Source organism: Prionailurus viverrinus, chromosome E1 (assembly GCF_022837055.1).
Source record: "Prionailurus viverrinus isolate Anna chromosome E1, UM_Priviv_1.0, whole genome shotgun sequence".
Lineage (NCBI taxonomy): Eukaryota > Metazoa > Chordata > Mammalia > Carnivora > Felidae > Prionailurus > Prionailurus viverrinus.
In genome coordinates, this window is record NC_062574.1 from 15,666,669 (window position 1) to 15,688,720 (window position 22,052).

The 22,052-nt window shown below is 43.5% G+C and overlaps 1 protein-coding gene across 2 annotated transcripts in view; it reads right to left on the reverse strand.

Moving 5' to 3' along the window:
* The window catches only part of VPS53 (VPS53 subunit of GARP complex), a 156,883-nt gene that overhangs the window by 103,857 nt on the left and 30,974 nt on the right, over positions 1–22,052 (reverse strand). For both annotated transcript variants that reach the window (XR_007146837.1, XM_047832644.1), the window contains exons 5-7: positions 10,528–10,614; positions 6,666–6,781; positions 4,362–4,481 (exon numbers count right to left, since the gene is read on the reverse strand). Coding sequence is in view for 1 of the 2 variants with exons in the window: in XM_047832644.1 (XP_047688600.1) it covers positions 4,362–4,481; positions 6,666–6,781; positions 10,528–10,614 (323 nt within the window). In the remaining variant the exon portion in view is untranslated. The remainder of the gene's footprint in view (positions 1–4,361; positions 4,482–6,665; positions 6,782–10,527; positions 10,615–22,052) is intronic.

A 22,052-nucleotide genomic window follows, 5' to 3' on the forward strand; every position in this document is an offset into this window, starting at 1 on the left:
TGATTAGCAAACCGAAGACCTTCTATCAGAGGACAAAGAAACAGAATAGGCAACTCAGAGCTTCAAAATACACAGACTCTATACACCCTGAGAGATTTAAGAGGATATTGTGCCCATGAAAAAAGAATCAAGTAGAGATCCTAAAGATTAAAGTGAGACTGCTGAAATAGAAACTCAACAGCTGGGCCAGACAGCAGAATGGGCATGACTGAGGAATACATTAAAACAGTAAGGCTCAGTTGAGGAATTCAGCCTTTTTAAAAGGGGGAAAAAAGAGATGCAAAGTAGGAAAGAAAAATTAAGAAATATGGCAGCAGATCTAGAAGTTCCAATATTCGTGCAATAGGAATTCTTTCCACTAAGAGAGAGAATAGGGAACAATGCATAGAAACTACTCAAAGAAATAGAAGAAAACGATTTCTCCCAACTTAAGAAACTTATGAGTCTTTATTTATTTAAAAAATTTTTAAATTTTATTTAAATCCAAGTTAGTTAACACATAGTGTAATAACGATTTCAGGAGTAGAATTTAGTGACTCATCACTTACGTATAATGCCCAGTGCTCATCCCAACAAGTGTCCTCCTTAATGCCCATCCCCCATTTAGCCCATCCCCCTACACAACACTCCTCCAGCAACCCTATTTGTTCTCTGTATTTAAGTCTCTTATGGTTTGCCTCCCTCTGTTTTTATCTTATTTTTCCTTCCCTTCCCCATGTTCATCTGATTTGTTTCTTAAATTCCACATATGAATGCAATCATGTATGTCTTTCTCTGACTAATTTCACTTAACATAATACACTCTAGTTCCATCCACGTTATTGCAAATGGCAAGATTTCGTTCTTTTTGATCACTGAGTAATACTCCATTGTATATATATACCACATCTTCTTTATCCATTTGTCAGCTGATGGACGTTTGGACTTCTTCCCATAATTTGGCTGTTATCGATAGCGCTGCTATAAACACTGGGGTGCATGTGCCCCTTTCGAATCAGCATTTTTGTATCCTTTGGATAAATATCTAGTAGTGCAATTACTGGGTCGTAGGGCAGTTCTATTTTTGAAACTCGAGTCTTTATATTGAAGATACAGTAAGTACAGAGTAACATGAAGGACAAGAGACCTATATCCTAGTAAAATTCCTGACACACCCCCCCCCCAATCTCAAATGCTTCCAGAGCAAAATAAAAATCAAACAAAAACAGATGATCTTATAAAGGAGTAAGAATCAGATTGACCAGATTTTTGATAGGCAGTAAGAAACGCCAGAGAGTAGATTTGCCTAGTCTATCATGCAACAGCCAATGGGTAGAAGCAACCTGTGTGTCCATCAACAGATGAATGGATAAACAAAATGTATAATATATATTTACAATGAAATATTCAGCCTTAAAAAGAAATGAAATTCTGACACATTCTACAACATGGATGAACCATGAAACACTGTACTCAGTAAAATATGCCAGGCACAAAAGAACAAATATTATATGATTCCATTTATATGAGGTACCTAGACGAGGCAAATCACAGAAACAGAAAGTAGAACAGAAGTTACCAGAGGTGGGGGGAGGAGGTAATGGGAGTTACTATTTAATGGGTAAGAGTTTCTGTTTGGGGTAATGAAAAAGTTTTAGAAATAGAAGTGGTGATGGTTATATAATATTGTGAATATACTTAATGCCACTGAAGTGTATACTTAAAAATGATTAAAATTTTATGTTATGTGTATATTAACACAATTTTTTAAAAAGTAGGAATCCCGAATAGACCAATTACCACGGAAGAAATCACAGTGAGAGTCAAAGATCTGCCTTGAAAACAGGTAACACATCCAGATGGTTTTACAGGCAAGATCTACCAGATCTGACAAAGCATTAATGTCCAGAATATATATAGAGACTTTTACAAAACAATAAGAAAGAAAGAAAGAACTCAATATTCAAAGAGGCAATGGGCAAACAGGTATTTCAAAGGAAATGCAGATAGTCAATAATTAAATGAAAACTACTCTCAGTAGTTAGCAGAGAAATGAGAATGAAAGGAACTGGATGTTATTTTTCATCCATCAGTTAAATAAATCGGAAAACTGACCATTTAGCATCGTTGAAGGTATGGGGAAATGGGTACTGATACTGTCCAGACAGTGCTATAAATAAAAAAAAGTCTCTTGGGAGGGCAAATGGGAAGTCATTATTAAAATTTTAAATGTACGCTACCCATGACCCAAAATCTCTCCTAGGGAAATATTTACAGATGTGTAAAAAGGGGTAGATTTTAAAAATCAGAAGCAAACAATCTAGTGATGTAAGAATGGTTAAATCATCTGCAGTGTATTGTACTTTGGAATTCCAGGTATCAATTAAAAAGCACGAGGCAGGTGTGTACATATTGATGCGGAAAAATCTCTAAAATACAATGAGAGGTTAAAACCAAAAGGTAAGTTTCAGAATGAAGCATATGGTGTGAAACCATTTATTTAAAATGAAACAAGGGGTGACTGGGCGGCTCAGTCAGTTAAGCATCCGACTTTGGCTCAAGTCATGAGCTCACGGTTCGTGGGTTCCAGCCTCGCATCGGGCTCTGCACTGACAGTGCGGAGCCTGCTTGGGATTCTCTCTCTCTCTCTCTCTGTCTCTCAAGACAAATAAATTAATTTAAAAAATAAAGAAAGAAAAGAAAACTGGGGTGCCTGGGTGGCTCAGTCAGTTAAGCATCTGGCTCCTGATTTCAGCTCAGGTCACGGTATCGCGGTTGTGGAACTGAGTCCTGTGTTGGGTTCTGTGCAGACAGCACAGAACATGCTTGGGATTCTCTCTCTCTCTCTCTCTCTCTCTCTCTCTCTCTCTAATATATAAACTTAAAAAAATAAATAAATAATAAAAGAAAAGAAAACCACAAACTGAAACTATAGATTTATGTAAGTGCACAGATAAAGATCTAGAAGGATACACATTAAATTGATAAGAGTCACTCCCTGTATAGGTAGAGGTACAGCTAAATGGCACTTTGGTTTCATCTGTATATTTTTGAGGACGGCGGGGGAGGGCAGAAAGAGAGAGACACACAGAATTCAAAGCAGGCTCCAGGCTCTGAGTTGTCAGCACAGAGCCCGACGCAGGGCTCAAGCTCACAAACTGTGAGACCATGACCTGAACTGAAGTCAGATGCTTAACCAACTGAGTCACCCAGGCACGCCTGACTTTTGTTAAAATAAAGAAAACATATCCCTGGATCACTTATACAATTACCTATAGGATTACAAATACAGAAACGTGAGGAAAAAGAGGCCTGTAGCAATCAGGCCTCATTAAGAAGGCAGAAGTGAAGATGATGGCTGCTGCTAAGTTCCAGCCCCCTTGTCTCTTCTTTGTGGCAAGAAAGGTTAGGATTCGTCAATCATGATCATCTCTGCCTTCTCGGTATTCTCCTTGCCCTCTTTCTAATAGAAAAGACACTGAACTCACCCCCCTCCCATTGTCCTTTAGAATCTTCATCTTCCTTCTAAGCATCAGCCTTTCTTTCTACTGGTTCTGAATCTGGGATTGGAACTCAACAGAGGTAAGAAGAAAGAAGAGGTTAAGTCATCATTTTGTCACCTCTGAAGTTCTAGTGGCAAACAAGATTTTCCAAAGACTCCCACGGCAATATTGCCCATTCCACGTGCCCTTTCTGTCAGTGGGACTCTGACATTCCCCCCACTGGGAGAGGTGGCTTAGAAGAGACTATGTTCCTTCCTCCCTCATCCTGGCAGCCTTGTGACTAGGAATGATGCTATGGGACTTCCAAGGTCTGGCTCTCTTGGGACCTGGCCATGAGGAAGACCAAAGAGCCCATGGAGGACAACTCAGCTGAACTCCCAGTGCACAATGAGCACCCACTTGCCAGCCAGGAGAGTGAGTCACGGATCCTTCAGACCCCTCCTGAGCCACCCCAGCTGATGCTGCGTGAAGCAGAGGCGAGCTGTTCCGCTGAGGGAGGCCAAATTACAGGAGTAAAATAACTGTTGTTTGTCAGCCACTAAGGATTGTGGTGATTCGTTACAAGGAAATAGACAACTGGAAGAGTTTTTCTCATAAATGTGGACAGCCAAGAGTTGTCTACACATACAACATTCCAGCTGCCCGTCCTGGGATGCCGGGCCCACAACCATCTAATATAGATTGCTTTAGAAGATATGGTAAGGAGTCGGTAAGGGATATGGTAGACAGGACATCTGTGTCACACAGAGACAGATCAGATGACATCTGAGGTTCTTTCTTACAAGATTCTGCAGTGAACATACTGAGCTAAGTGCTGAAGCGCATCCTAGCACGGTCTTTTCTTAAAGCAGATGATTGTTTTCTCCAATGACACTTTACCTCTCAGAAAGCTGCCGGATCTGTGGAACTCCCATGTACTTGTGGAAGTGCTCCAGAACATTCATCACACCCTGAAGAAGATTAGCAACTTCTCCATACTGTCTTCGCCTGGTCATGGCTCTGCAAGGAAATAAGAAGTCGAGAACGCTAGAAAAACACTGAGGACACAAGATACAGATGCAGGACAACCTACTCTGAACTACAAAATAGAGATCAACTCCATCTGGTGACCATGTACTACCTGAGCACTGAATACGTAAGGTCCTGTGCCTTGCTGGTGAAAAAAATAAGACCTAGTCAAAATCCTCAAGGTGACATTGTTTAGTAAGACAGAGAGAGAGCCAAGTACACATCTAACTAAAACCAAGTAGGACAAACTGAGTCTACACAGAAGTACAAGTTATGCAATACAGGAGGTACAAAAGAACGTGGGAATGATGGAGGGGTCGGGGAGGGGAAATCTAGGAAGACTATGGATTTGGGTTGGATGTTATGGGATTAGCAGGCTTTTAACAGAGATGAGGGATAAGAATGTTACTATCTGAGGATTACAGCTTAGGGGCAAACAGAACACATCATCCCAGCCTACAACAAAGGGTGTTTATATGTATTTAACTCAAATCTGTAGGTTTTAAGCCAATGTTAAGCAACTCGTCTCAGATAGGTCTACTTTCACTACTACTAATGTTAATGAAGCTTAAATAAAAGAAGGCTAATAAAATCAACAGTTACACAAAGAAGGACAAACTATTAGTTCTAAATTTTTCATTAGGGTGGAGCTTTTAAAATAATGTATAATTTATGACTTCCCTTAGGCATTAAAAAAAAAAAAAGAGGCTTTTAAAAAGACAGGACCAAGCTCAAGCAAACATATGGTATGCTGCTACCACTGCCTGGTCTGATAGTCTGGTGGGAACCACAGCATCTGGGGCAACAGACAAGGAAACAGCTCCTCTAGTCTCCCACTGGCCGACTCACCTCTCTGATCACTGCTTGCGGGAGGATGGGCCAGGGTTCGCTGGAGCTCACACAATGCCTAGAGAGACCACGAAGGAGTCTGACCCCTTCCTCCCCCCAGCTTTGGATGCTGCATCTAAATTTCTGTGCAGATGCTCTTTCTCTGTCTATACGTGAGACTACACTGACACTGGGGCAGGGGGAAATTCTCAGCCTGAGACAGACCACAGAAGTGAACCGGCATGTCAGAATTGTGCTAGTAAAACAGGCCTTTGGATTGCTTCTTGCGGTAAATAGCCAGCTCTTTGTTTAATGTTTAATTAGTATGTTTCTAATGTCCTCACGCATCATTCCCTATAGCTCCTCTAAAAACCACGCAGGGTGCTACAGTCTTTGAAAAAGACCTTGAAAAAGTGGGTTGGGGGACATCTGGGTGGCTCAGTTGGGCGTCTGAGTCTTGATTTCAGCACGCGTCATTATCTCATGGTTCATGAGTTCGAGCCCGGCATCAGGCTCTGGGCTGACAGTGCGGAGCCTGCTTGGGATTCTTTCTCTCTCCCTCTTTCTGCCCCTCCCCAACTTGTGCATGTGCTCTCTCCCTCTCAAAAATAAATAAACCTTAAAAAAAAGAAAAAGTGGGTTGGAGAAAAAAGGTGGGATGAATGATAAATCAAAGCTCTGTTTCTCTACTGAACATCCAACGGCAGTGAGACTCAGCCCAACACAAGTCGGAAAACTTGCCAAGCAGAGGCTGCAGGGAGCCGTTACAGTCCTGAATGACCTTGCTGGCCTTAATGGTAGAGATTTGCCACGTTTAAATGACTTGTATTCTTAGAGTCATGCTCCACGTGCTGTCTGGGTCCCTTTCATACTCCTTTGCACCTCACTTCAAAGCGTCAGGTGTTTGTTACATTTTGAACACCAAAGGGCACAAAGCTAAAATGGTTGGGGCGCCTGGGTGGCTCAGTCAGTTAAGCAGCCGACTTCGGCTCAGGTCATGATTTCACGGTCCGTGAGCTCGAGCCCTGCGTCGGGCTCTGTGCTGATAGCTCAGAGCCTGGAGCCTGTTTCAGATTCTGTGTCTCCCTCTCTCTGACCCTCCCCTGTTCATGCTCTCTCTCTGTCTCAAAAATAAATAGACGTTAAAAAAAAAATAAACAAAGACAAAAACAAACAAACGAAGACAAAATGGTGATTAACATTTGAGACCAATCTGCAGAAAGTGGGGCAGGAGAAGTACTTGGCTGAGAAGGAAAAGGAAAAAAAAACCAAACCCTATGCTGCCATTTTCTTTACATGGCACATTCACTCGCGGTGGACCCCAAAGAGAAAGTTGACGCTGCTTACTCAAGGGAATCCACGCCACCTGCTAACATGTGCAGGTGGTTCAGCGTTGTGATGGAGGTGGTCAGGTGGCGTTTGGCATGATCTAGCTGCTTAATATCGCGGGTGATTTCTTTAACCTAAATATCGAAAAACCGCAGGAGAAAAAGGAAGAAGGTTAAGAAAGATGTTAAATTCATTTGCAAGAAGCCCTGTAAGAAAATAAGGCAAATGAAGCAAGGAAAAAAAACCTCCGGTTAGCCCGGAAAACACAGACATTCTCATAATGTATAATCAAAATAACCTCCAATCAGCCCATTTGAATTTCATCTGGCATTTCTTCAGAAGACTTTACCCAGGGGTACAAAATCCTCAATCGCGAGAACGACATGAACTTTCTTTTTCACCTCAAGTGGAGTGATCCAAATAGCAATTTAGTATGGAGCATGTGGTCCAGGAGCCAAGTTCAGCGCATCTCCTCTTGAACAAGGTTTTGTTTTTTTTTTTTTTAGAAAAGTATGTCTTCTGACAGGGCTATCAGTTTCAATACAATGAACAGTATTAGTCGGCTCTTCTACTGAGATGGTCTTTATTCATGGAAATAGACTTTACTGTCTGATCCCCAGCAAGGAAAGATTTGCTCTCAAATCTCAAGAAGACTAAAATGTAATACACTTAATATGTACTATTCTAGATGAGATGTAAGGTCTTCAGGAAACGAGAAGGTAATTGGGGGGGGGGGGTAGAATTCGGACAGTGTTGACCCAGAAGATCCAAGAGAAAGAAACTCTGTACCTGGGAATACTAGTGTATTTTAGTCACCAGAAAAGCACATTCAGCAGTGAGGTGGGAACAATTCTCCAGCTTTGCTAATAATGAGGCAGAATGTTCCACTAAACTGCCTGAGTTGATGTTGACCAAGAAGTTTTCTGAAGAGCAATTTGATTTCCCAATTTCTTTGATACCTGGAAGGAAGGGAGTGCCTTGGACACCAGGCACAAGCCTTCCAGTCACTGGAAAGAGCTATCTTCCATGAAAAGTGACAAACTCCAGGGGGCCTGGCTGGCTCAGTCAGTAGAGTATGCGAGTCTTGATCTTGGGGTTGTGAGTTCAAGCCCCCCATGTTGGGTGTAGAGATTACTTAAAAAAAAAAATCTTAAAAAATAAAGTATATCTTTCACAAAGGAAGGTATATAGTACTACTCAACTGTATAGAGTTAAAAACGATTAGGATGAGGAGGGCCTGGGTGGCTCAGTTGGTTAAGCGTCCAACTTGATCTCAGCTCAGGTCATGATCTCGTGATTCCGGAGGTCGAGCCCTGAGTCAGGCTCTGCATGGAACCTGCTTGGGATTCTCTCTCTCCCTCTCTCTGCCCCTCCCCAGCTCACGTGCATGTGCGTGCTGACTCTCAACATAAATAAATAAGCTTAAAAAAAAAAAGTTAAAAACTTGGTAGTGAGTTATGCTCACATGATCAGAGTTCGATCATCCGGGGTGAACGCATAGAGTGAAGATCATAACCCTCCCAGCTTAGTTCAACACCCACAAACCTGTTGAGCTGACCTGGATCTTAGCAGTAAAAGTCCTTTCACAGGGACTTCCTCATCATGCCTGCTCTCTCTTGTCACTCTCAGGCTATCAATATCTCTACTTCTATTGCCCAGGGTGGGAAACAGATTAAGAACCTGTTATTCTTCACAGAATAACTGAGTTTGGGGAAAAAGAAGATCAAGAGTGGTATAGTGAACTAGATACAGGAGTTTGGCCCCAGAATCTGACAACCCACTTCCAACACTGAAATCATTACCCTCTTTCCTACAGAAAAATCCTGGCACCTCTTTTGAGGTTCCTTAGCTCTGTTGGGTCTGTTAGCTCAGGGGTCTTTAACTACTGTATTAGAAGTCACAGTCATCTATGACTCTTTTCATTCCTGCATCATTAGTCAGTCACTAAATCCTGAGTACTCGTCCAGTGCCTCATCACAAAATCTGACCCTTTCTACTTCTTCAGACACCCCTTGCTCTGCACCAGAGGTGACTAGTCTCTCTGTTCCCAGTACCTCCCGTCTTTCCCCATCACATATCCTGTGCTTCTCTAGACATCACCCTTAAAGGCAGCTCAAGCAAGGGATGCTCAGGACAAAGTCACAGAGATCGCGACACAAACAGAACACCCTTAGTTAATGTACCTCAACTGTTACCCAGGGGCAGCCAAAAAAGGACAGAACATGACGTGTTCTGACTCCAAGGTTTTGGAGTCAGGCAGCTCCAGGGTTGAATCTCAGCACGTCCAGTGTCCTATAGAAGCTGCCTGGCCTCACTGAGTCTCAGTTTCATTGATAAGATGGGTAATCATACAAATAATAATAAAACCTAGTTCATAAATTTGCTGTGAGGGCTAAATGAGATCACTTGTCCCACTATAAAGGGACATCCATGGCACGGTATTTGGCACACTGTTGGAGGTGCCAACACCAATATCCGTTCTCTCTTCGGTCCTACCTCTTCTTCCCTTTAGCAAAGCGCCATCCAGGAAAGCAAACTGCTTTAAAATAAAACATCTACTAACTTCCATGCTTCAACGGCCCGCGGATGGTGCTGGGGGTAGTGCATCCTGGGGGAAAGAACCACCAATCCGAATCCCTCCTTGATGACATACAGCCTCTATCAAAGACTATTTAATTCTCTGACAAAGTACAAATATTATCATTATTTATTTTCCCCTCCTTCAACTCTTGGTTTGGTAGTTAAAGTCTGTAACACTACCTGCCTGGGAGAATGAACAGGAAGAGCTGACGGTGAGGGACGGCAACAACTGATGCTCACTCTGGGCCTATGTGTGACACGTCATCTCAATTAGTCCCCACAATTCTATGATGTACTCAGGATGGTCATCTCTGTTTTAGAGTGAGGAAACTGAGGCACAGAGGGGCTGAATAACACGGTTAGTAAGTAGAGGGGTTGGACCCCACCCAGGCAGTCTGACTTCAGACTTCACTTCTCTTCACTGCTCTATCAAACTGCCCGCCCCCCTCCCACTCCATGTCCTTCCCTATCTTGCCACACGGCCACCGAAGAGAGCTGAAGGATACACATGAGGTCTGTTCCTGGAGTAAATTGTAACAGGATGTGGGGAGGAAAGACTGTATGGATTTGGGAGTTTTTATAACCAAAAGAAGTAGGGGGGCAACGACATCAGTAACGGCTTCTATCACAAGCCTCGTACTATGCCCAGCGCTCTTCATATGTTTAATTCCACAACAAGCCTTTGAGGCAGGCGTTACTGTTCTTACCTTACAGGCTGAGGAAACTGGAGATCAGAGACAACTGAGAGACATTACATTATGTGGCCAGAATGTGTGCGTGGGAGCTGACATGTTACAGTGCCTGCCGTGGAGGAGGAGTGGGTGAGGCTGGGTTCTCCGTCAGTGGGCGGGCCTCCTGAGCACATCACCGGAGGACACAGATTTGTCAAAGGACAACTTCACCAAAACCGTAAGCATGCACTGTGGCAGGATCCGTCCCACCTCCCAATTCCAGTACCAGTTTTCATGACATATCGTGGATCTTAACTGAGAAATACGTGATATAAACAAATGCTCAAGAAAAGAATCCAAAATGACTAGAACACTATTTTGGGGAAGAAGAAGAAAACTTTTCCTATTTAAAAAAGGGCTGTGAATGCAGGGCAGCAGGGATGGTGAGTCACTGCACGTCTAGCTGCTCCTCTTGAACTGATCTGGAATGTACACACAGGGCTTGCTTTCGAGACGTGGGTGCTGTGGCTGCCAGCAAGTGGGAGAAAAAGCCCATTCATGAGTGTGACTGGACAAGAACCGAACTTCCTCTTCTACTGCAAGAAAGTCAGGAAGAAACCTAAACTCACCATTTGCTCTGATTTTTCTGCTTTGTCTTTGATATCTTTGATTTTGCCAAAGAGCTGCTGGATAGCTTTCTGGGCCTCTTCAAGTGCCTAGAATAAAAGAAATAAATGATAAACAAGAAGCAACACAAGACGGCCCCCAGTCACTGCACTATAATCGAGTCTAGCTTCAGAAGAAACCTACCAGAACGCACGCTCTTGACTCATTGTTCTTACGCAGTTTTACTGGACCCAAATAGTAGACGGACTCTAGCGTTTGGATACAGGCAAATACACAAGGTTCTTGCCAACCTGAATCATAAAGTTTTAATTTAAAAACTATCTCCCTCCATCTTAGTGATGACTCCATGTTACTGATGACAACACAGGAATAAAACATGCACATCTGTACATGTTGGCACATGTGTGTGCATACATGTGTGCATAATAACCTTAAAGCTTGTAGAGAGACAGAGGTGGTTCTAATTTGGGAGAAACTCTGAACTTTGAAAGTTCCAGGAGACTGTGCCTTCAACAAAATCAACTGTGCATGGGGACTCCAGAACTGCGGTAAACCTTTAAGTTATTTATTTATTCTGAGAGAGAGAGAGAGAGAGAGAGAGAGAGAGAGAGCGTGAGCATAAGTGGGGTAGGGGCAGAGAGAGGGAGAGAGAATTCCAAGCAAGTTCTGCAACTTGACACAGCACAGAGCCTGACGCAGGGCTCGAACCCACAAACCATGATATCATGACCTGAGCTGAAATCAAGAGCTGGACGCTTAACCGACTGAGCCACCCAGGCGCCCCGTGAGCCAAATGTTTCTACTGAAAAACCTATAAGATGGATGCCACACATTTAAAGTATGATAAACCAGAGTTGCTCCCGCGAGGAGGGGGAAGCAACATTCAGGAGTTGTCAGGGCACTCAAAGCACACATGTGGAGAACATATGTACTTAGAAAAGATGTAGCAGCCAGCAGAAGGACTCATACTTCATTACATCAAACACACTTTATTTATTTTGGATTTAAGAGTGGTCTGTCCTAACCAGGCCTCACAAGCCCTTTTATGAATGTAATGATAAGACCAATGTCACCCTAGAGCTGTGTTTCCTCTCAGTCTGCACAGGGAAAGAGGAGCCTTCCTGAGAGGGCCTTCCAGAGGCAGGAAGAAAGCAGAGCCGAGAGAAAGGGAGAATGACAAAAGCCCTGACAGAATTAACTGGACTTCTGCATTCAGCTGTACCAATGAGAAAGCCACCCGAGACCATGAATGAATACGTTTTCTTTTGTACTTAGAAAACATCCCCCAAAAGAAACTTGAGCTGGCTTCCTCTGCTGGAAATTCCTTCCTTGGTGGAGGCAGGGATCGTATCTTTCTTTCCTCTGTAGGCTTCCCAGGCTGTCCCCTTCTTCTGATATTGGGAATCCTTTCTTCTTCTGGAGCTCCTTGCCCTTGTGTGTGGCATAGTTCCAAACAGGAGTTTCACACGTGGGGACAAGTACGCAGAGCCCTCACGTGTGACTGTGTTACAGCTCCTAAAATGCATGTCCAGAGGGTACTCTGAGAAGCTGTGTCTTTAGCCCTATTGCAAGTCTGAGGGGACACTGTTCAGGCAGCCGCTCGCACCTCCTGGGGTGTGCCGGGTCAGCGTTGTGTTTGCTCTGTGGGATCACTTCACTTGTATCTACAGGGGTTTGTGGGCAAAGAAGCTTTTGTACTTGTAGCTTCTGCCACCTGGACACAGGATTTGAATCGTCAGAAAGTCTGGGCTTAAGACAACAGTCGGCATTGCTATCAGGGCCCAAAATTCCTAACTTGGGAAACGTTACCTAAAATGCAGGAAACGATCAAAAGAGGGGATGGAACGCAAGTGGGTCATGCTGAGCAGCTCCTCTCAATCCCGTTCTGCCCCAAAAGGATGCCCCCTCTCACTCAGCAGTGTTTCCACTCAGTTTCCTGCCATCCTAGGATCCAGCACCCCTGAGACAGCTGTGGCGGTGTGAGAAAACCCTAACCCTGTATTTTCCGACCAGCAGGCAGCAGTTTGAGGCCCGCCTGTGCTGGCACACTGTGTGCGCAACCTCTCTGGGCATCTGTTTCCTCGTCTGCAGAGTAGTGATGACGATACCTACTTCGACGGTCGTTGGGAAGATTCAATGACATAACAGATGTAAAAACTGCACAAATATTAGGTTTATTTCCGGGGCTCAGGACCACCTAAACAAATGCATGCACGCATATATGTACAGATATACAGGGACATACGCGCATACGTTCCCTTCTGGCCACGCCTTTCCCTCTCAGCACAACCACCAGGCCTGCCCACTATCTGACGCTTCCTAGCCTAAGCCGCTCCCTGAGTGAATCCACATCCGCTCATTCCACCCATCCAACCCCCAAGAATTTTCTTCCTCACTTCAAACAGTCACCTCCTCAAAACCAGGATATGAACCAGATTCTTTTGAGCACTGCCTACTACCATACTGCCCAACTTCAGATTTCATAAGATTGTGAGAAACCAAAATCAAGTTCTAACAAAATTAAAATGATAAAAAGGAGTAAAATATCAAATGCCCATTCACAACCAAAGGAGTAAAATTTCAAAATAAAATGTTCAATACAGCTACCGAGAGCGGGCAAATCTTTGTTATCTCCCATGACTTAGTTCAAATGCCACTTTTTCCCCATCCTTTCCCCAACTTCCCCTTCCTTTCCAACACCCTCTCTATATGTAAACAAACACATATGCAGCAGAGGGCACAATCAATTCATTCATCAGCTGGGTGCCTGTGATCCTTCATGTAACCTTAACATTCATAACAAGTTTTTTGTGAGTGTGTCTTTTGGTTGGACCATGACATCCTAGAAGGCATGGACCATATCTCATCCGTTGTGACTTATGGACACCCGGGGCAGTGCCCAGAATGATACAGTAGGTACTCAATACATGTTTATTAACTTGAATTTTAAAATCAATTATGGTATATGCATGCACACATATATACACACACACGTGCGCACATATACACACACACACACGCTCCACCTTTGCTCTCAGGGTAGTCAGGCAACACATTTATGTAGTTTATGGCTGTGCCAACATTTCAACTGCAGACCTTCTTTTAAGCAACAATAAATTAGGTTTACAATCCTCACATACTGAAAAAAAAAATACTGGGTCAAATCCGTACTCTATCATAAATAAATTCTCATTTTCCAGCAATGCAGACCTTCACGGTCTTGTAACTGAAGACTAGCTGTATCTGAACTGTGACACTGAATTCCTGCAGCAATTATGGTCCCAACTACATCTGTCAGCATTTCATTAATTCACTTCTTCTACCATTCAACAGATATTTGTGGAATAGCTTCCATGTACCAGGTACTCCTCTAAGCACCAGGAACCACTGGGAAATGAGACACACATGGTCCCTTTCCCTGTCCTCAAGGAACTTACTTCAGGAAGTGACAGGTTGGAGGAGATACTGGAAAAACAACTGAATAAAGAAACAAAGAAGAAAATTTCAGAGAGGGACAGGTGTGATGACGGAATTGATCAGCAGGGTGGTCACAGAAGGTTTCCTGAGAAATACCATATGAACTGGGACCTGCAGGATGAGGTAGAGTCAACATTTTTAGATCTGGAGCAAGAGAATTCCAAGTAGAGAGCCCAGCAAATAAAAGATCCTGATGCAGAAAAAGACCTTGGCGTTTTGAAGGACCACAAAGGAAGGCAGTGGATGGCACGGTAGAATCGGAGTGGGAAGTGCTGATAATCTGGAGAAGCAGGTAGGCACCAGAGCCTGGGGGGCCCCAAAGGCCTGGTAAAACCACGGGATTTTGTTCAAAGTGCAATGAGAAGCCACTGAAAGGCTTTAAACAAGGAACTGGCAAATGCCTTACATATGTGCAACACGGCCCTGGCTGCTACATGGCAGGGGTGGCAGGGGCCATCCAGAGGCAGGAATGAAAGAAAAGACCGCTGGGAAGGGCTGCCGTGCTCTAGGCGAAAAAACGGTGCCGGTCTAGAGCAGGTGGCCAACGGTGAGGGGAAGAGGTGCGAGTGACTGGGATTTGTAGGAAGATATGACCCACGGGACTCACTGATGGACTGGATGTGGATAATGAGAAAAAGGAAAGAATCAAGGATTACTCTTTGGTCTTGGTTCAAAAAGCCAGTGAATGTGTCCCTTAACTAAGGAGGGAAGACAGGAGAAGGAACAGGTTTGACAGGCAGCTGTGTATGGTGGTGGTGGGATCAGAAATCAAGAGTTCCATTTCAATATGCTAGGGGTGCACAGCCCACTGGATGTCCAGTGGGGACACCAAGACATCTCAAGCTGGACATCTGTGTCTGGAGCTTGAAAGGAGCAGACTGGAGATTCAAATTTAGAAGTTACTGGTTTATAGGCGATGGTTAAGTCTATAGAAATAGAACTCACCCAGGAAGAGAGAAAAGACAGCAAAGAGAAGAGAAAATGGCCCAGGCTGAGTCCTTGGGCACTCCAATGGTCAGCAGTCTAGAGGGAAAGAAAAAGTGAGAAAAAGATGCGGATTCTCTGTTTTACCAGTGACATGAGAGAAAATGAGGGACGGTGGTGTCACAGAAGCCAAACGAGTGTTGGAAGGAGGAGGAAATGAGAGACTTTTCTTATTTTGTTGAAATTTTATGTAAATTAGGATGGAGAATTGCCACTGAATTTGATAATAAGGAAGTCGCTGATGACCTTGCCCAGAACAATTTCAGTGGAGTCGCGGGGATGGAAGTGGACAGTGACGACGTGAGGAAGTGTGCCACCTGTTTTTATAAATGTTTGGAACACACCAGTCCCATTCGTTTAGGTATCATGTATGGCTACCCTCACCACACAACAGCGGAGACGAGGAGTTGTAAGAGACCACATGGCTGGTAAAGTCTAAAGTATTTACTATCTGGTCCTTAGCAGGAAACAAGTCTGTTGACCCCTGGTGTAGAGTGTTTTTTTCAAAAAGTGTTTGCTATGAGAAGACAATAAAAATGGGTCAACTGATGGAGTGAAGGGAGGAAGATCTGAAGATGAGAGGTGCTTGCACAGGTCTAGTGTGGGAACGACTCAACAGAAAAGGAGAAACTGATTTGGGAGGCTGGGGGCAGTAATGGGACAATTACAGAAGAGAAGGACCTTTTTGTAATGTTCTTGGATTGTTTCGTGTACGAGTTCTAAACAAGACTAGAAGCGTCCTCCAGAGTACAGACCGATGACACGCATGACATTCTTATATCCCCTATAGTTCAGGCAATCACCCATTCTGGTTGCCAGAGGGGCAGGCCCAGTTTATGGCGACTGTCTCAGTATAATTATTAGGAGCTCACGCTGCAAAGTGACTCTGGTGACTGATCATATGGTCACATCACCTGCAGCATCTAACCAGAGCTAGAGCACAGGTGGAACTTGACAGATACTTGCCAACCGATCCAAACTGTTGTGGGGCACTCGTCGGAAGGGTAGCAGTGCCGAGACCACCACTCTGAGTGGGATGTGCCGACCGACACCCTCGCCTTTCCCCAACCTCGGGCACATCTACCGGCAGTGGTTCAAGAACACACCGTCACACTTTCTGTAAATGTTATCTATTTGGCTAATAAGGAGTCTCATGCCCAGGATACTGCAAGGGGTCAGTAAATTCTAAACCCTTTGCAGCCTTCTAAAAAATGTCAGCTCATGGTGTAAAAAAGCACTGCCTGAAAGGCAACTGCCCACCAGAAAGGACTGACAGTTGAGGGCACAGCCCGCACAGAATTCTGTGATATTGTTGGTCATGCCATACCTAGTGATGCTCTAACGGGATTAGAAGCACCATCTTCCAGCCAAATATGCTAAGACAGAGACTTTCAGGTAAAAAGGCAAAATGGACCGGTTCTATACTTAAAGTAGGGTCTGAAGAAGCGTGCACGATCCCTTCTCAGAGAAAGAGTCTCTATCCATAGTTCTCTTTTATTCTTAATCTGGCATCCTACCAGAACGGTCTCTGCTGAAGGTACCACGTTTTTCTTCCAGCAAACAAGTAAGGCTCACACAATCTTATATTTCAGAGTCTGAAAGAAAGATAAACTGTTTGCCAGATTTTTTTTTCCCCAGGCTGGAATACTGCTCGTTATAACAATGTACTGAAGTCGAGGAAATTTAATACAATTCATTTTCCAGAGTGAACAGGGTTCTTCTGAAGCCTCTTCCATTAAGCAAGTCCACTCTCAACACACACCCTACTGTTTGATATCTAATCTCTAGTAATCAATTACACAGGAAGAGCATTTTGTAATTTGGAAGAATCATCAGGATTTTATTTTTAAGTAACACTAAAATATTTTTACTACCTGGCTGATCAGAAAATGTGCAGAGAGATAGATTCTGGCACTGTCCCTAGACTCTCTTTAAAATAAAATGTGGCTACTTTCCCATTCCAAGCTGTATGTAGATTAAAAACAGAACTAATCACCCAAACATGTCTGCTTTCAATCTACCCTTACCGGAATTTCTTTCTTTTCTTTTCCTTTTCCTTTTCCTTTTCCTTTCCCTTTTCTTTCTCTCTCTCTCTCTCTTTCTTTCTTTCTACATTTATTTATTGTTGAGAGACACAGAAAGACAGAGCACGAGCAAGGGAGGGGCAGAGAGAGGGAGACACAGAAACTGAAAGACTCCAGACTCTGAGCTGTCAGCACAGAGCCTGATGCGGGACTCGAACCCACAAACCACGAGATCATGACCTGAGATGAAGTCAGACGCTTAATTGACTGAGCCACCCAGGCGCCCCTACCCTTACCGGAATTTCTAAACTGAGATCGAAAGCGTGGCTACAGCCTGCATTCGAGGGTATTACTAAGCAGCAGTTATTACAGCGGTCCTCTTTGGAAACCCTAATTCTACAGCTAGGAGATGCAAAGCAACCCATCGGGCTAGCTCTGAAGACTGAGCAGAACCAATCAGGCTATCTCTGTGCACCATTCCCTGTACCCATTATTCTTAATTTTCCTTGCCTCCTAAAGTAGACTGAACAGGCTACCAAACCCACGCTGGGTCACGTGCACAGAAGATAAGCAGCATGGGACCTGGCACCATAGACTCCACTGCTTTTTTCTTTCATCTTTTTAATTTTTTGTCCAGAACCGTCACGCGCTACCTGTATAGACAGAGGAGATTTGATCCAATGGAAATGCCTTGAGAAATTAATATCCTGTTTGGCGCGTGGATGCATGTAATTTTGCAGTTTGCTCTGTTATAAGAGAATTATATTGCCTTTATCCTGTGGGTTCACAGGCAGCCTTTAAGAGATTTGGAACGAAGATCCCATTTGTCACCACTGCCGAAGGAAGAAAACGTTGCTCGTTTTCAGAAGAACTAGTAGGGCTTTATGTTCCTTGAAAAAGTAAGGTGCTAATATTCAAGGTTCCTGGGAAGAAGATTGTATTTTCCCACCACTCTGCTATCATTTCTGTTGTCCAATTCCACACTTGTCTGCCGTTTCCTTCCCTACTGTTTGGAAAAGCAACGCACTGTATTAGTAAAAGGCAAGGGTTTTCGAACAAGCAAACTGGGACTTGAGTGTTGCCCTTGCAGCTTACCGTGTGATCTCTAACAAGCCACTTTACCTCCAGGAGGCACAGGCTCATCATTTCTAGAACAGGAGCTCCTACCTCAAAGCCGTTCTGCTAGGAAGGAATGCAGGGCTTATTATGAACACCTTTGAAACTGTTTACCCAGTTCCTTCCTCCTGGGAATCTTCCTCTCATTGTGTTCTTTTAGAGTCGGCTGTTTCAGAAGCAGCCCTGGTCCAAGCTGAGCCAGATAGTTTTCTTGTGACTTTCCAGAACAAATTGGCAAAGAGAGTTCATCTCTGCCTGGCGGGAGCCCCAAATGAGAAGCTGAGTTAGAGAGCAGCGAGGTTCCCCAGAAAGGGGAAGAGGCTGGTCTCCAGGTAGTGATGATAAAGTAAACACAGGCAGAGAGACAGATACAGAAAAATTGGGTGCATTATTCCGATCCGGGCTTCAACTGTTTGGTCTGACAAGGTGAGCTGCGACACTGCTATTCCATGGTCTGACTTCAACTTCTTCAAAACAAGACACAAGTGCCTTTCTAATAATCCTCCTGTTGGCCTATGCCAGCTTGAACTGGGATTTTGTCTTCTGCACCAAAGAGAACCCTGACGGGGGACTCAACTCATAAAAGGGGCTCATTAAAAGGCCACTATTAATATCATTCCCAGATCCCCCAGATGAAGAGTACAATATTTCAAATATGACTATCACTTCAATAGCCAAAGGTTGTTAACCCATCCTTTAGAGTTTGTAAGTAAGCTGGTTAAGTTCAACATCTGCAGGCATATGCAGAATCAGGGAAACTGTTCCTCTGAACCATGTTGAAAATGAAACATTCTCCAGAAAAAAAAGTTTCAATCTTTTATTCACTCCTTCAATAAAAAGTAAGATTATATGTACTATGATAGATGCTGAGAATCAAAGATCACTAAATGGGGACATGTCTTTAAAGAACTTATAAGGTGGGAATGCAAGCTGGTGCAGCCACTCTGGAAAATAGTATGGAGGTTCCTCAAAAAACTAAAAATAGAACTACCCTACGACCCAGCAATTGTACTACAAGGTATTTATCCAAGGAATATAGGTGTGCTGTTTCGAAGGGACACAGGCACCCCAATGTTTATAGCAGCACCATCAACAATAGCCAAAGTATGGAAAGAGCCCAAATGTCCATCGATGGATAAATGGATAAAGGAGATGTGGTATATATACACAGTGGAGTATTGCTCGGCAATCAGAAAGAATGAAATCTTGCCACTTCCAACTACGTGGATGGAACTGGAGGGTATTATGCTAAGTGAAATTAGTCAGCCAGAGAAAGACAAATATCATATGACTTCACTCATATGAGGGCTTTAAGAGACAAAACAGATGAACATAAGGGAAGAGAAACAAAAATAATATAAAAACAGGGAGGGGGACAAAGCATAAGAGACTCATAAATATGGAGAACAGAGGGTTACTGGAGGGAGTGTGGGAGGGGGGATGGGCTAAATGGGGAAGGGGCATTAAGGAATCTACTCCTGAAATCATTGTTGCACTATATGCTAATTTGGATATAAATTTTTAAAAATAAAAATAAATAAATAAATAAAAATAAAGAGCTTGTAAGGAATACATGTAAGAAATAGAAATAACTGTAAGGTGAGAATGATACAAAGAGGTATGAGGAAAGAATGCCAGAATCATTTGGAAAGCAAGGGGCATCTACTGAAGGTAGATAAGTAGCCTTTATTTATGGCATGTCCCTAGTTTTGATACTGCTGGCCACTCTGGCATCATGAAGAGCTGTTGCTACGGAAACAGGGCATCCTCAGCTGGAGGAGAGGTGCTTTAAGAAGCTTCAGCAATAATAACAATGCAGCCCATTCCCAATAACGGTGCCAAACAGCAGCAGAGGCTACGGGAATCTCATGGCTACGGATGGGCGCACGTGTACAGCTTCCCTGTACCCTGGAACACACCACATATCTTCTAGGTCTGGCAGTCATGGTCAAAGGCTGGATGGGCACCCATCAGATGAGAATCACTGGCGTTAACACCAATTCCTTCACTGCTTATTCAGAAATCTTGAGTATAAAGGGGTTTTATTTAAAGCACAGATTTCTTTCCAAGTTTGTGAACCAAAAGAATGTAAAGGGCAAAAGGAGTAATTCGCACCTTATTTGTTAAAATGCTCCGTTCCACCTAAGTCACTTTTATTTATGATTTCTGCAAACCACAGCCACTGAAAACATGAACCAAAGAGATCTTTTTTATTGTTTTTAGGAGACAAGCCAGAAGTTAAAATCACAAGGCAAGACCAGGACACAAATCCAGCAGTGCCCAAACAAGACTAAACATTCACTTTTGAAAGTTCTGCTTGTATCTGTTATCACCCATAACTTAAAATATGTTAGCCCCGAAATAGCTGGGAGTGGTGAATGCATTCGAGCTCAGCTCCCTTTGAGGAAACGTAACCCGGGGGGACAAGCACATTGAAAGCAAAAACTCCAAATGGCAACGCCAAGGAAGTGTTTAAACAAACGTCTCAGCTGAATAAAAGGTAGAGAAATTCAATATTTTAGGAAATGGGGCACACTTAAAGGAACAATTTGTCCCAGCTTAACAAAGGACTGTTTCCCACAAACAGCTGGGACTTCCCAGTTGCCATGTTAAGTTCTAATCCCCCATATTTTACTATTACTTGTTAGTCACTTAGAAAGTCCCATCTATATCACGAGTCTTCATTCAGAAGAAAACGACCTTTTGTGCTCACAACTGGATGTTCCTTCAGCTGACTTTTGGAGATACCTTCTGTACCAAAAGCCCTTTAGGCCATGGACCCCCTTGGGGCTCCATCTGAATGATCTCCTCCCATCTCTCTTGCCTCTCTCCAGTACTACCGGTGTGCACAGATCACTCAGCTCTCTCCTTTCAGCCTTGAGCACTTCTCTCTGCCTAGCCTCCTCATTATGCTGTGAAGGACCTAGCTGGTTAAGAAGGCCATGGTCACTGTCATTGCGAGGGACCTAGCTGGTTAAGAAGGCCATGGTCACTGTCATTGCGAGGGACCTAGCTGGTTAACAAGGCCATGGGTCACTGTCATTGCTAGGATTCCCTTGGGAACCACTTAACTTTTCAGGTTCTGAACAGTGATTCTCAAATCCGCTTTTAAAGTTTGTCATTGTTGGGCACCTGGGTGACTTAGCCATTAAGCATCTGACTTTGGCTCAGGTCATGATCTCACAGTTCATGAGTTTTGAGTCCCACATTGGGTGAGCTTGTGCCCTGTTGTGGGTGAACAGGAGTCCCACTTTGGGTGAGACCCGCTTCTCTCTCTCTCTCTGCCCCTGGTTCACTTGCACCCTCTCTTTCTCTCAAAAAGAAAAAAAACCTGTCACTATTTCAAAAGAGAATTTGGGATGGACAAGTACACAGCATACTGGGAAGCAGAAAATCTGGACCTGGGATTCACTGACTGTGATTTGGGGCAAGTCACAGAACCTATCTGAGCCTGCCTCTTCACCTGTAAAATGGAGAGAATTATACCCATTTTATATTACATCAAGTAATTTGGAAATATTGCAATAAATATTTTGTAGAATGTAAGACAAGCATGTTTATATTGTAATAAAACATCAACATTATAGATCAAGACAAATGACTCAAAATGTACCTTCTGTCAAAGCAACTCTAACATGTCTCTGCTTATAGTGAATCAATCAAGAAAGACACATTTCTCCTACAATAATACATTCTTAATTCTAGAGGTCTGGGTAATTCCAGAGCTGACAGATGTATTGGAACCTGACCACAAGATGCTCATCCAGTCACCAGAAATCTCCAAAGATCAGAATCTCCAAGTATTCAATGAAAAAAAAGAGTGTAGCACTTGGCCTACATAAATGATATTACCATATGAGTAGGTGTTGGCTACCCGTCCCTACTGTTCTTATGTGACCGAGAACAAGAAAAGTTCAGAAGTATGA